The sequence below is a fragment of the Brachionichthys hirsutus genome, chromosome 17, assembly GCF_040956055.1.
Source record: "Brachionichthys hirsutus isolate HB-005 chromosome 17, CSIRO-AGI_Bhir_v1, whole genome shotgun sequence".
NCBI lineage: Eukaryota > Metazoa > Chordata > Actinopteri > Lophiiformes > Brachionichthyidae > Brachionichthys > Brachionichthys hirsutus.
The window spans coordinates 8,680,208-8,695,603 of NC_090913.1; the positions used below are offsets into that span (position 1 = coordinate 8,680,208).

At 43.3% G+C, this 15,396-nt stretch overlaps 2 protein-coding genes across 2 annotated transcripts; one reads left to right on the forward strand and one right to left on the reverse strand.

The window, feature by feature from the left end:
* The first annotated feature begins 534 nt into the window (after positions 1-534).
* On the forward strand, positions 535-2,050 carry ccdc86 (coiled-coil domain containing 86). The gene is made up of 4 exons (XM_068751374.1): positions 535-1,105; positions 1,284-1,413; positions 1,508-1,582; positions 1,870-2,050. The coding sequence occupies exons 1-4, from the start codon at positions 603-605 to the stop codon at positions 2,032-2,034; spliced, it is 873 nt and encodes a 290-aa protein (XP_068607475.1). The 5' UTR covers positions 535-602; the 3' UTR covers positions 2,035-2,050.
* Positions 2,051-6,155: 4,105 nt separating this feature from the next.
* Positions 6,156-14,823, reverse strand: rnf24 (ring finger protein 24). The gene is made up of 6 exons (XM_068751222.1): positions 14,680-14,823; positions 10,266-10,415; positions 8,592-8,634; positions 8,285-8,326; positions 7,508-7,587; positions 6,156-6,297 (listed from the first exon to the last, which is right to left on the reverse strand). Exons 2-6 carry the CDS (start codon positions 10,406-10,408, stop codon positions 6,156-6,158), a joined length of 450 nt encoding a protein of 149 aa, XP_068607323.1. The 5' UTR covers positions 10,409-10,415; positions 14,680-14,823.
* Between the last annotated feature and the right edge of the window lie 573 nt (positions 14,824-15,396).

A 15,396-nucleotide genomic window follows, 5' to 3' on the forward strand; every position in this document is an offset into this window, starting at 1 on the left:
TCGACGCGCTCCTCTTTGGTATTTACCCCTTTCCTGAGCGCATTGTTGTTTTTGAATGAGTCGGGTGTCAGGAGTTACGGAAGTGAAGTCATGTGATTTGTGATGTAGTACAAGAGGCGCCTTTTGAGCAGCAGGTGGCAGTGTTGCGCTTCTCTTTGATAATGCTCTTTGATAATGATTGCTCGTGGAGTTTGGACCTGCTATATTCTAATCCTTTTTTGTCTTCTTAAAATAATCGTATTTTTTTTTCTGCTTCACTTTCAAAACTTAGCAAAACAGAACAAAACAACTAAAACTTGCAAACTTTTTTCTTATTTCATGCACATGGGCATCATTTTAACAGGAAGTAAAACAACAGCTCTTTTGGCGTGCTGCTCGTTCATTGGTAATAAAAATATTTGTAAAATATTATTTTTATTTTAATATAATTCATAGTACAATTTTGTGAAGTTGCCCTCCACACCAGTAGGTGGCGAACTGTAATTTATTCATCCCCGCCGGAGAAGCGGAAGTAAAACGTTCAGCCCATCTCGGGCGTGTATCACACGTGGATCCGTTCCTGAGTCCGAGTAATGTTTTCTGGTTATATCTAATCAAAGGAAATGTCGAAAAGACAAAGAAGCGCGTCACAGGTGAGGCCCGAAGCGGGTCACGGAGAGGAGGAGGTCCCGGAACCAGCGCCGGAGCCCAGACGGACCCGGAGCGGTCGCCAGGTGCGCCCTCCTGCCGCTCTGCGGGACTCGGGAGCCCCGGTAAGGACCCCGGTAAGGACCCCGGTGAGGAGAACAAGGAGGTCTGTCCTCCAGGAGATACCGGCGGTGGAGGAAGAAAACCAGGAGGTGGCAGAGATTCTGTCCGGGGAGAAACCGGATAGGTCTGCCGAACCGGAGCCGTGTGGCGTCACGGAGTCAGCCGGTGCGCAGGGAGTCCACGGTGACGGCGGCGTGGACATTGGTTCTACGGCGGAAGTAGAAGTCACGGCTCCCTCCGGTGCAGAGACCGTCCCAAAGAAGCCTCGGCCGGAACCGAGTGTGAAGCAGAATCCCGGGATTCCTTTAGGGAAACCCAAATCAGGGAGAGTGTGGAAGAACCGCAACAAGCAGAGGTGAGGAGGTCACCGTGGGAGTGGGGGCCAAGCATGAGCTCAGAATGTCTGATAATAATCAATAATAAAGACACCCGTAGTTTAGATTCAGGCATTCATCCCGGCAGTAATCTGATTACTGCTGCTGCTCGGGTTACTCTAGTCCAGGATGTCATCTGGATGATTTTTGTACTTCCAGGTTCTCCGCGCTGGTGAGAGACAAACCGTTGTGCTCATCGTGGGAGAAGAAGATGGCGAGCAAGCGGGAGAAGGAGCTGGTGAAACGCTTTTCATTGCAACTCAAAGAAGGGAAAGCCAAACAGAGAGAGGTACAGATTGAAGCTGCGTGTTTTCTTTAAACACGTGTAGCATTAAAGTTTATGCACATTTTATAATAATTGTTATGTTTCCTGGCTTTCGTAGGAAAAGAGGAATAGGAGAGAAGAAAACTTGAAGCGGCGTGCCGAAAACGAACGAAGATCCGAGATTGTGCAAGTGGTAAGATCGGTCGGCACGCCGGGCGCCATTAACAGTTTTATTATAACATTATTATAAAGAATATGAGATGATTAATGGAATTATGAAGGTTTTTTCCTTGATTATTTAATATTATATCTGCTCTGAGGCTTATGTCTGTTAGAAGGGGGGGGTTGTCTGTAAAATGAAGAGTACAGTCTAGACCTGCTCTTTTGGAACATGCTATGAAATGAGCTTTATTGTTAGATGGTGCTCTGCAGATGAAAAGAGGCTTTGTAGCTCTAATATGTAAAGTTCTCCTGTCACAGATCAGGAACACGGCAAAGATCAAGAGGATGAAGAAGAAGCAACTCAGGAAAGTGGAGAAGCGAGACACGCTGGCTCTGCTGCAGAAGTCCCAGAAGCAGAACGCAAAAGTCAAAGGGCACAAAAGTAAAGTTCCCCAAGAGATGACAGTAAATGCTGTCGGATAATAAAATGTTTTTGCTGAACTCTTTGCCCGCGTCTTGTATTTGGAAGACATTTCTATGGGAGGATTGATTCACGCTTTAACCCAAAAAGGCCATATTAACAGTAAAGATATAATTTGCTGTAAGTCCTGCTACATTACTCCTAAATTATGATTTCATCTATTTGGTATTATTGTGTTCTTTTTCTTCCGAAGACCCGATTTGACTTTAAAGCCGCGACCAGTTTAGTTTTACACACTTCTTTGTCTACCAGATCATAGTCTGTGCAATGACGTGTTAAGGCCAGTGGGGGTCAGAGGACACTTGAGGTTCCCCCATCAAAAAGAGGAATTTATTTTCACCAGAATTCCATTCATAGTTCTAGTTAAAGGGTCCTTGATGTTGCTGCAGAACAAGGAACTCAAAACATGATTCAGATTTTTCTACTGTATGGGGGGGGCTGTTTAGTGGCCCCTTATTTGAGTGGATGGATTAAATAGAAACAGGTCTGTAGGCAGTATCAGGTTTGAAAACATTCCTTTATGTAGGACTTGCTATGAGAGCTGTGCTGCATTAGTTTTAGCTGTGTGTCTAATAAACTGGCAAATAAGCATAATACTGTGAAATGAATCAGTTCCTCAATGTTATCATAAATAATTGTAAAAAATAAATATACAGAAAATCAATATTCCATTATCTTCATTTTGATTTATGGTCACAAATCACAATTGCAGGTGTTAAAAGTTAATATCCAAACACTTTCAGACTAATTTTAGACCGTTTCTTGTTTATTCAGGAAGAATTAGGGGAAGAATTTGTGTCACGAAGCAAGAATGCTTGAGTTGTAGAAGTCTGAGTTCAGCTTGAAATGCTTTCATTCTTTCTGACTTTAAATGCAGAAGAAAGAAGAGGAAAAAAAAAGACACCAACATTCATATCTTTCCAAAAATGTGGACATTTTATTTACAGTTCAAGTCAACATGCAACATTTTCTTAAAATGAATAAACAGGAAATTAGCCACAAAAAATGAGAAAACAAAATGCATATTATTTTCTTCAAAATAGCAATATACAAAAATAGAGCTTACAAATACTGTACAGCATTTGACTCCAAAAATATTCTGCTGCAGAATTCTCAGTTTTTTACAAACAATGTCTGTGAGAGTCCACAAACGTAACCATTGTTAAGAAAGGTGTGTGAGGGCTCAGGTACGCCTGGTAGGGGGGGGGGGGGGGCTTGTGTTGGACGAAGACTCAGGGCGGTTATTGGCGAGTGGGGAGGGCAAGACTACAAAAGCTACAGAGGAATAAATAACAACAAACAAACAAGACACTTCGCTTCAGTGATAGGAGGTGGAAAATCCTGCACGCCGCCTGGTCACTAGAACCTACCTCGGATATATAATGAAATCCCTCATCGATGTCGTTTTTAAAGAAGACTTTTCTGTTCCCTGTGATCATCATCATCATCACCAAACATAGATGTCCCCTGAGGGGAGGACTGAACGGCTTTCTGACGGCATCGTTCAGAAGCTTCCTGCCGTCACATTTTTAATGACGCAGTGTTCCTGAATTGATTGATCATCCGATTGTGTCTGGTCTCTTTATATAGCGTTAACTCAGAAGCAGCGCTGATGTTCATCATTGGCTGGGACTTTGATCAGAAGCAATATATTTTAGTTGGCTCTTTTTTTTTTTGCAGCGGGATTTAGATGGCACACAGGAGTTTGTGTGTTAAAAAGAAGAAGATGTAAATAGCATGAAGTGTTCAGCTTCCATTTAGTTTAGGGGAATATTGTGCAGCTTATGTAAATCACAACAACTGACACTACCTCTGCAGATTAAAAGGTGATATTGTTGGCAACTTCCCCATGCAAAAAGCATGCTTTCACATCGACTATTCTGTGCTTCCTCTCGTGACCCTTACATTCTGTAACTCTTCTCACAGACAAAAACAATTTGAAGACTTGCGCGATTAGCACCGAGCTATAAAATACGTCGTCTCCTGGACAGGCTGCAGAAATGGATGAATGGTTGAGTGAAACAGTCGCAGCCTCTTCAGAACCGAAGATGAAGGCAAAAAGGAAATAAAATGCTGCCACATTGTTAAGGAGGCCCTTATGTTGCCTGCAGAGCATGATCTGATCCAGATCATGCTCTCGGGTGAAGCACAAGGTCAACTTTTACAACTATTCAGATAAAAGACTCTTCCGCTTCTCCGTCCAGTACTCAAAAAGGGAACAGCTGGGGTTTTTTTTTAAAGCCAATCATTTTAGATCGGCACATGTACCTATACTTTACCCACTAAATGCAGATAATAGACAAAAACAAAAACAAAATACAAACACCAGCAAGGCCGAGTTATTGTGTGTAGCACAAAACAAAAAGCACCCTGTACCATAGAAACCAGGGGGGGGGGGGGGGGGGGGCGCGAAAATACCAGAATGCTGCAGCGAAACAGAAGAGCTACCCTTTATGTGTATGAAAGAAAATGCTGCTTTAGCACAACCTGCTGACCACAGACTATCTGGCAGCCCAAGTGGGGGGGAGGGATGGGTGGAGGTGGAGGTGGGGGTGCACAAGCCCCGCCTCTCTGTAAGTGTTTTACAAAGTAGTTGTGCATCTTTAAAAGCACATGACTCAACTCGCAGAGATTCTGATACTGGCGTCCAGTCGGCTCGCCAGTTCACTCTGCGCAGCGGTACCGAGAATAAATAAATAAAAGTATAAATACGACTAATCTATAGGAATGGAAGCTCGTACGACTGTGTGTGTGCAGCACAAGTAAAGAAGGAGCTAAACGGCGCGCAAGGCAAATCCTCCCTGCTTCTTCCTGATCGCTTCCCAAGTTGAATTTGCAGTTACTTTATTACGGGATATGCAACGCTAGTGCAAAATCAACACGAGCGCTCATAATGAGTAGTTTTGTTTTGAAGGGGAAGCCGTTGTTAAGAGAGCAATCGCTGCTCTGTAACAGCAAAGCAAAGATATTTTGATAATCCTCGACCAATGCTACATTTCTTGGATCCGTCGTTTCAAATTGTCTCCTTCCGGAGATTTGCTCTGAGCACCATTTTATTCACGCTAATACTTATCTGCTGGAGAGGCCCCACCGAGCGGCTTCGCTGAAAGACTTCACTAATGACAGGGATAAACAGTATATTTATAGCTTGTGCATGTTAGTGTAAACCCTTCAATGTAAATATCATTTTGTTCAATGTATAACCTTCCTTTGTTGAGAGTCACAACAACAACAACAACAAAAAGACAGTCACGTGACACACGGGTGACGAGGAATCGCAATCTCTGGGATTAGTGTACAAAATTCTGGGTTTCAACACATCAAAACGTTTCACATTTAATCAGACATGAAGTCTTGCGTTTCAAATTTCCAGACAAAGGCATTGTTGTTCCTTTGAGATGCACAATATTGTTTAAAATTCTAATTTACCGTTTTAAAAATCGATGTGCTAATGTGAATAGACCATAACCCCGTGTCATCGGTGAACGTGAAAACGACCTCCGTATAAATATGCTGAAAAATACAGAAGCATACCTTTAGAGTCCCTATAAAGCAGAGAGTTCAGCTCTGTTGCGTTTCCAAGGAGACGTAGCTAGACTACTACCCATTATGTACAGACAGACGGACGGACGGATAGATGAGGGTAACCCTACGTGGCTCCTTCGGCAGGGGCGTAAAGATATGACCTTGCTGCAACGATCACAAGCAAATAAGTTTTAAATCCTAATAAAGTGCTTGTTAATTGTTATTTTAGCGTATTGTGGGTCTTGGCTTTTGTGTTTTTAGTTGGTTTTCCTGGGAGAAAAAAAAAGTGCTTTGGCTACGAGAGCGTTATCAACCACGTCTAGTCCAAGAAAACTTCTTCATTGTTCAGCAAACCATAAGTGTTACAAGAGTTGATTATCAGTCAAAAACCGATATCAGGAAATCCCTTTTTGTGAAGCGACGCAAGGATCCGGGGCGCAGATTCGCAATTTCTGTGCCCGTCTTTGCCGCAGCTCCAGTTCCTCCGTTTTTGTCCACAGACTCATACTTGCACAGATGATGCGCGAGCGATGCTTGAATGTGTGTGTGGGCGTGTGTGTGTGGGGGGGGGTCACTGTGAGAGAGGGGTTGGAGTCCACTACACCAGGTTCTCTATCCCCGGCAATGGCTGCTGTATTGGCTCGGGGGCATCCGTGCTGCCGGCTTGTTGGGCAAGCTGCAAGACGGGCATGTTGCACAGCGGGCACACTTTCCTCACCTCCAACCATTTAATGAGGCACCTGGAGGAGAGGGAAAGCAGTAGGCATAGAGATCATTCAATGGAACTCTCCTAATCTCTGATGTAGGCTGCGCCGCTGAATGCATTTTAACTTACCGTTGCATCTGCTTTGTAAACTCGTGTGTTAGGGCGAGATGAAAGCATCGTTGTTGTCGAAATACAGTTTATAAAGAGAAACACCAAGCGAGCGCAAATGTCCACCGAAGCAACAAAGTTTGCTCCTGAGGTCATTACAACAAAAGTCATCGTCCCATGACCCTCATCATTTTAAATCCTCGATCAACCGCCACCTTTGACCTTGCATTCGTCAAATTTGATACCTAACTGAATCAGAAGATTTCAATTCCGAATAATTCATTAATTACTAATTAATTAAAAAAAAAAAAAAACATAAAATGAATCAGTAATAGGTTCCTAAAAGCTTGGGGGGGGGGGAGCAAGTTTTTGATGCATGGTCATAATGAAAAACCAAATAAACTGATTAAATAAAATAGAAGCGCCATCAGGAAGTTGAGTGCAATTTCAATAGAAGTGAACAGGCTCAAACTATTATGTGCGTCATAAATTAATAGAATGTTTTAAAGATTCATTTCTGACGGCTTATTGACGTCACAGTTTAAAATGCACTTGTCAACTCTAAGAATATCTGTGTTAGAGAACACGCACACGCCAAAAGGAACGTCTGTACAGTGGATGCAGTGGGCGGTGATACCTCTTCCTGCAAGGGGGAGGGATATTGGCCAAAAGGAGGCGTCATGCTGACGTAAACACCTCTGTTAAAATAATGAGGGAATGGGAGGCGCTGTGGGATCACCTTGGTTCCAGCGGCAGATCATGCACACAGGACTTTTGTGTTCCGCACTAAAAAATTAGACCCAATAGATCAAATTCTTTAAAAAAGGCGTTGTTTTGTTTAATGTGAGCCAAATAAAGCAGGTGACATGTGAGGATCTATTTGTTTCTATTTTCTCTCCTGAGAGTCTCGTTGGAAAACACAACCTCCGCTTCAAATTCAACTTGACAGTAACTTCATTTCCTGCTCGTTTCAGATCCACTGACCGGGGCTTAAACAGCATTCCAAAAATACAGACGCACGGAAACGAGCCAAGCCGGAAGGAAATCTGGACGGACCCCATGTGTCATCGATCCTTGACTCGGTGAGGTGTGCGTGTGTTTGTGTCCAATGTGTGTTAATTCAATCTTATACTTACTTTCTATGAAAGGCATGCTTGCATGGACAAATCCCGAGCTCATCTTTCTGTTTGAACTCTTCCAAGCACACCGCACAAATCTGCAACGGAAGCAGGGAGTTCAGATATTCCATCCGTTTGGTGCTCTATATACATTTACGCCATTGTAAACCCCAAACTTGACTTGAATCCCTCAGACTCAGGCGTTGCTCATACCTCCAAGGGAACCATTTAAAATTGGCTCATCCACCCGGGACAGTTAGCATGTGGGTGCATATTATTGACCTTAAGTAAACACAGCTTGGCTATCCCATCACGGCCTTTACATCGTCTGATGCGTTCAGAGTTTCAATTAACACGAGCAACAATGAAACGCTGCGGACTGGAGGAACAGCGAGGAACAATATGTGTTTAGCTCCGAGTCAAAACACAAATCAAGATGCATTTCCTTTGCGTGACAGGCTTAAAAAGAGTGGCTTAGGACAACCACTTTTTTCCACTGCAGACCAAAACCAACTGGCTGTAATTTCAAAACCAAGCAGAGCTGGGATACAGGGTTGCATAACATTAATTCCATCTCTTTGGTCCTTCAGTAAAAGGAACACATTGTGTGAGAAGCAGCGTTAAACGTTGACGTCATGTGACTGTAATGACTGTAATGCTCGGCCGGTTAGTTGTTAAATGATGTAAAAACACAATGAGTTCTTATCACGTTATGTTACACAATGTTTACGTCGACTAGTAATTAAGTTATTAAGTCGCCAACTGAATAACCGTTCAGAGAAGAGGAGCTCTTACCTCATGCAGATTTAGCTCTTTGACCTTTTCCTTCTGAATGACCTGGGATGCATGATAACAGATGAGGCAGATGAGTCACTGGTTTACATTCAAGCGCGACTCTATTTGCATTAATGTGTTTGAACAACAGACGCTCGCAGTGAATTCATTTAAATTTTACATTATCTGTCATCAAGGAGCCGCCATGGAAAAAACACATCCGCACATTGTGGCAGAAGAGAGCAGAGAGCTGCTATTGTTGGAGTGTGTTCCATGCCTGTGTGTGCGTGTGTGTGTATGTGCGTGCGTACATTACTGGAGTGCTTACTTGTTTGTATGCATATAGCTCTTTGTGCGCCTGGTGGCGTAACCTGGGGGAGATGAAAAGACAAAAAAGAATATTATTAGTAAGTGACCTTTTTCCATCTGGCTTGTTTAAATAGAGAAAAATAATGAATACATCCTGGAAAACAGTGAGAATAATGACAAGAAGATCTAATTTACTTTATTTCAATTTAATAGCTGGCCTCTGACGCCAGTCTTTTCCAGCATATTGTTGTCATTCAAAAAGGATGTTCAAATCTGAAACGCCTTTTCAATCCATAATGAATAAAATGATAATTTTGGCTACATACGTTCGGGGTCATATGTTTTATAACTGATACAGCTCTAAAAGAGACAGCTTAACAAAGACAGAGCAATTCGGTTCCAATTTAAAAACAACACAATAAAAACATTTCTTTGTGTAGGATCCGTGCTAAAGAAATTATCATGCCCTAAACATGTTTTAAAGACAAACACTGGACTTGCAAATACATCATTAAAATGTCACACACAAAAAAAACCATTGGATTAGACATTGAAGACTTTTACTTAAGATTGTTGGGACACATTAAAAAGATCATAAAACTCATCACAGCTACAACCAACGTTTAACTCATCCATCGCTCTTGTACAGTAAAAGTAGAACGAAGAATACTGGAGAGGAAAGAAAGCCTATGCATCACAGCGTGAGGATGAACTATGTAGAAAAAAGGGGAGAAAAGAGAAATGCATATAGGTTTGTAAGATTTACCTCCATTAAAAGTAACCATAACCTCTCGCAGCAGAGTGAGAGGGATCTGCAAAACAAGCAACACAGTCTAGGAGAGAAACTGACATTTTGAAAGAACTCAGCAGGGAAAGGTGCAGATTCTCCCGAGGGCAAGGGATAACTGGTCATGGGTGGGGGTGGGGTGGGGGGGGCTCATGGGAAATGGATGGGATGAGCTCAAGAGAATGAGTTTAGCTATCATGACCATGAACCAATGGGCAAATAGTAAATAGCCATGATTGTCTCAATGGTTCAGTGCCCCAAGCCGTGAGTGAACGGCTTCACTGAACATTCACGAGCACTAAATACTGCAGCAATGACTAAACTAGTAAACCTTCATAGCATGCTAACAAAGCCGGCATCCAAGTCCTGGTGTCCCCTCTTATACACGTACACACTTAGAATGGATGTCATATTGCATACTTTCACACAAATGTGTTTATAGACCGGAGACACATTGACAGCCGGTCGAGTATTTTTCTGAGAGTCCGCCGTCCGTTCTAATGTGAATCCCTTGCTGCCCTCACTCACCTGACAATAGAAACAAGAGCAACGGCTCTGCACAGAAACCACAAACCTCGTTAACTTTGATGCAAATCGCAGTAATAAAACAATGTCCGGGTGCAGCCGGGTTGAGAACTGGCTTTCGTGACAGTCTCTCTCATAGATATATAAAGTAGTACATCAGAGCACTTGAACAAATAATTTATTAGTCAGAGACTTGAGATGTATTCAAAAATGAAAGAAAAAAATATTTGCTTTTAAATACAAATGTATAAAAGAAGCCAGTATCAAATGACTCAAAAAAACTGTTTCTCTAGAGTCCATAAATACACATAAACACAAAATCTCATTTACAAACCCGAGCAAAGTCAAATTCAACATTTAAAAAAGGTACATGGATCTTACCGTATCAAGTAGCAGCAGAAGAGGAGGCTGAGGATGAAGACAAAGATGGCTGTCCCAAACACGACAATGTAGATGTTAAGGGGAAGGTTCTGAAACCCTATGTTTGGCATCCTGAAACTGTAGTGCGGGAAATCGGAGCTCATGGATATTCTGGTGGAGAGAGACAAACAACGATGATGATGACAATAAGCGAGCTATCAATGTAGGGTACGTCTTCACCGTTGACTGCAGGTGCCAAAATTATTCAGACAGCCGGATGTCTGTTGACAATGTGTGACAGCGAAGTTGCTGGTTTATGTGGAGACGTTTTAAATTAAATATCAATGGGCATTAACAACTTTAGGCGTAGACAAATCAGGAAGCGTATACCACAGGAGTACACGTAGATGTAGCACCTATTATGCAACGTAAAAAAAATTCAATGATTATATAGTTCCCAAATAAATATTTGAAATACACATGAGGAAAGGCTTTGCAGGAAGCAGGCACCCTGATCCCCATTGGTTAAAAAAAAAAAAAGGTTTAATGGAAAGTGAAAGAAAACAAATGAGTTTTCTTTCTGAAAAAAGCCAGAGCACACCATCCAGGATGAACTGGTGCAGTATTCTTACTCAATTTACCAACAGGCACATGACCAGACATGTCTACACATACCCAGAAAGGAGGAGGGTGGGGGGGGGGGGGGGGCAGGATGGGACAGAAATAACTGGGAATCCAGTCTGGCACACCGCCCCCCCTTCATTTAACACTGTGAGCGTCATTCCTCTACCCTCCTGTGGATAGTGGAAAGTTTTTTACCGGTAGGTTTGGCTGAGGCCACAAGCAATCCTTTCCTGATTATGATTTTGCCACATGTGTACTGCAACAGCACAGAAATATATATACAATAAAAAAGGGGCATGCTTAGCTCTTAACTCTTAGTGTGATTATATTACATGATGTCAGCCAGTCAGCTCCACCCTCGCCCAGTATTGAGTTAGTTAGGAGTTACGAAAAAGAGGATGAAAACCGCACAGGCTCACCACCCCGACCTGGCACGCGCCACACATTTTCACAACGCCGTGGGCGAGGCGTGGAGAGTGTGGACAGCGTGGATAGTAGCAGTAACTGGATTCACTCGCTCAGGTTCCGGTGCGTCGTAACCACACGTGGTAAACAGACAAAAAAAAAAAAAAAAAGACAACAGACCCGTGCGGTTTTGAAGTCAAACAGTCATAAATCAGACTACTTGTATTTCCCCTCAGACCTGTGCGATCACAGCTGGTACCATTCAAAAGCACTATTGTACCATTTTAGCTAGTTATGAAGTTATGTTCAAAAAACAACAACAACAAAAAAAGACACACATAAGCGACACGCCCTTAATACAAACAAAGAAAACAAAAACAAGTAGCCTTGAACTAGTGTCAATTAAAAATAATAATTATCTGTAATAATTATCATTTAAAAACACTGACGGTTTTTATTTCTAAAGAAAGGCGGAGACAACTTTGTGCAAGACCTTGAATGACTAGATTAGTGAGTCAAACAGGTCTTGCATGTTGAACTAATGGATGGCTGATTACGCCAACGAACAAAAAAACAAGGATGACATCCCCTTTGTTTATTGCGCAAACTAGGTTTGCACCTAGTTGTGCAAAGAAAAATGTGAATGTACAGAGGGGTAGTGCTGACTGAGCCATCTCCATTGCCAACTGAGGGAGAGACGCACACCAGTTACAAATGCAATGTCGCTGTGAATCTCACAAAGAGGATAATCCTGCGTGAGGACAAACGGCATTCACGGCGAATGTGATGACTCGGCATGAAACGGTATCTTTTGGTTGGAATCGGGGGGATATGAACTGCACCCAAATGTTTCTGCCGCCATCTCTTATTCACGTGGCCTTACCCTATATTACATAACTCACAACTCGGACCCTGCATAGCCCGTCATATCGATAGAAGTGAGCAAATCACTGTGATGGAACAGAAAATGTGAATTCGCCACAACTGCGGTGTGAAAGACAGATAAAGGCTAAGAGGAGAAATGAATGTACAAATAAACTAAACTAAATGGGGTCAAACTGAAAGCAGTTTGATTCGGTATATTTGCTGTTCGACTCCCCCTCCCTCCCCTGACAGGCCATCGTTCCTCCGTGAACTCCGATAGAAACACAAGCTGACACAAACAAGACTGACACACACAGCTGTCTCTCGGCACTCTGGTCCCCCTGTACGCGGCCCAAATACATTTTCCACTTTCCGTGTTAGACATTACCGTGCTAGCTTTATCCAGTATCCACATAAGTATTTCTTTGAGTAAAGAGTAGCAAAGTACTTGAAAATAAACCAATTATTATTCATGAGTAATCATTAGTTATTAGCATTCTCCCTAAACAGGGTATTTAAATTGTGTGCTTATGTTATGCTATGAATTTTCACAGCCACCCACGAAAATGAAAGAGGACCCTTGATCTGCAGTCTGCAGGGTGACAGTCGCTATAAATAGATCCCACAGTCATATGAGAGTGAGTAGGTTAAACTGAAACATGAAAACAACCTCAATTCATCACACGTCATGTCAGTTCTTATCGGATTCTAACCATGCATAAATAAACAGAGCGACAGAGACAATTCAGAATGTATCAAGATCACAATCCAGAACATAATCCATAAATCTAATAATATTAATATTCATTTCAGCCATAGTTTTGTTTATTCAGTGTCATCTGATCGATCGATTTCTACATTTTACATCCCCTCATTGACAGGCCAATAGATACTCTCCACTTCCTACCTGCTAACCACCTATAATGATATCAGTAAGGTGGGAATTGATATGAATGAGGTTTATAATATAATGTTATGTAATGATATTAGTTGGACAAGTTCGTCGGGCCATATTATAAAGCCTAACGGGCCGCAGTTTGCCCATGTCTGGTCTAACCTAACCTTTGCTAACGCGACTAGCCCATGCCCAGGTATAACCTGGGTATAAACTGGGTATAAACTGGGTATAACCTGGGTATAAACTGGGTATAACCTGGGTATAACCTGGGTATAACCTGGGTATAACCTGGGTATAACCTGGGTATAAACTGGGTATAACCTGGGTATAACCTGGGTATAACCTGGGTATAAACTGGGTATAACCTGGGTATAACCTGGGTATAAACTGGGTATAACCTGGGTATAACCTGGGTATAACCTGGGTATAACCTGGGTATAAACTGGGTATAACCTGGGTATAACCTGGGTATAACCTGGGTATAACCTGGGTATAACCTGGGTATAAACTGGGTATAACCTGGGTATAACCTGGGTATAAACTGGGTATAACCTGGGTATAAACTGGGTATAAACTGGGTATAAACTGGGTATAACCTGGGTATAACCTGGGTATAACCTGGGTATAACCTGGGTATAACCTGGGTATAAACTGGGTATAACCTGGGTATAACCTGGGTATAACCTGGGTATAACCTGGGTATAACCTGGGTATAACCTGGGTATAAACTGGGTATAACCTGGGTATAACCTGGGTATAAACTGGGTATAACCTGGGTATAAACTGGGTATAACCTGGGTATAAACTGGGTATAACCTGGGTATAACCTGGGTATAACCTGGGTATAACCTGGGTATAACCTGGGTATAAACTGGGTATAACCTGGGTATAACCTGGGTATAACCTGGGTATAACCTGGGTATAACCTGGGTATAACCTGGGTATAACCTGGGTATAACCTGGGAATAGCCTCATCGTGTAGTGGCGATAACAAACCCACGTTCTCTACTAACTCCACGCACATTTTCTTTACACAAATGTGTCTTATGCTCACACACACACTGCTGGCAAGCCGGACCCCACGAAGACATCATCGTGTTCTAGTCCCCCCCCCCCCCCCCCCCCCCCCCCCCCCCCCCCACACACACACACACACACACACACACACAATGCGTCCGGTGTTGGGCACTGCGTGGATGAAAAGTGACGTGTTTAGAGAAAACACGGAATGGCTTTCACAAACTAAAGGGTCAAGGGCAGGAAGGGCAAGCTAGCATCTCTGCAGCTAATCAGGAATTGCTGTAGTTGTATCCGGACGGGAGGTAACTGGGCGTCGGCTGGCTAGCCGAGGTTAACGCGCAGCGGTACGGGGGGGGGGGGGGCATTAAACATGGCACTGACCTTTAATATGATTTAAAAGCACTGTTAAATACATGTCAGTGCATAAACATCACGTTACGTTACATAAATGATTCGCGTTCGCAGACATCAGACTTGGAGGCACAAAGTCTCCAAAATCCGTGTTTTTTGTGAAAACAAGCTAGCAGCTAGCGGACACAGGTGAAAACAGTAAAATAACAAGCTAGCAGCTAGCAGCTAGCGACACAGGTGAAAACGGTAAAATAAAAAGCACCGCAAACTCACCCGCCGACGGTTGTCTCTCTCGGCCGCGGTGGTGGCTCCGTTCTCGGCTGCTTGCTGAGGCAAACAGACCCAACCCGAAGCGAGTACCGATAAAAGCCGCCTTCTGTTCACAAAACCGGACCGCCGCTGCGGGACGAACGCATCACGCAGCGCTCTGCGGTTAGCGGGAGCTTCGGGGCGTCTGTGCGGGGAAACGGCGATGGTGGGGGGGGGGGGGGGGGGGGTTGAATGTGTGTCGCTGGTAAGGGGGGGGGGCGCGACCTTTATGTCCCAAAAAGTGTCGTTGTTGGCGGTGATAATCGCTGCTAGCCTACCTCCTCCAGCCTCAACGCGCACAGATAGACTCGTTTAATGCCACGGGAGGTTTGAGGGCACGCGTGGACGGGGGGGGGGGGGGGGTGCTGCGGGAGGGGGGGCGGATGCTGCACATGGTCACGGAGGCGACCCCGAGCGATCCGCAGCGATTTAACGATTTAACTTAATTCAACATTTCCTATAGAGGCTTTTTTATTTTTACGAAATAATTGGGGGGGGGAAGCATAATTTAAAATATGTATTTATTTATTTTAAAAACGTGGATTATTTATTTCGTTCGGCCACTATCTACCATAAAAATACACTGGAAAGCAAGCAAAATGATTCAATTCCCAATTTATGTTATGTTTCCCAATAATTTCCCCCAATAATCAAACGGCAAGGGGCAGATTAAATAGCTCA

What these genes read in the sequence shown, in the direction of transcription:
- ccdc86 (XM_068751374.1), top strand. Translation starts at nt 603, where the DNA reads ATGTCGAAAAGACAAAGAAGCGCGTCACAGGTGAGGCCCGAAGCGGGT. An exon ending in AAGAACCGCAACAAGCAGAG is followed by an intron (nt 1,106 to 1,283) that starts GTGAGGAGGTCA and finishes TTGTACTTCCAG; the next exon opens with GTTCTCCGCGCTGGTGAGAG. An exon ending in GGAAAGCCAAACAGAGAGAG is followed by an intron (nt 1,414 to 1,507) that starts GTACAGATTGAA and finishes TGGCTTTCGTAG; the next exon opens with GAAAAGAGGAATAGGAGAGA.
- rnf24 (XM_068751222.1), bottom strand. Translation starts at nt 10,408, where the DNA reads ATGAGCTCCGATTTCCCGCACTACAGTTTCAGGATGCCAAACATAGGG. An exon ending in TTCTGCTGCTACTTGATACG is followed by an intron (nt 8,635 to 10,265) that starts GTAAGATCCATG and finishes CATCTCCCCCAG; the next exon opens with GTTACGCCACCAGGCGCACA. An exon ending in AAGCATGCCTTTCATAGAAA is followed by an intron (nt 6,298 to 7,507) that starts GTAAGTATAAGA and finishes CCTCTCCTCCAG; the next exon opens with GTGCCTCATTAAATGGTTGG.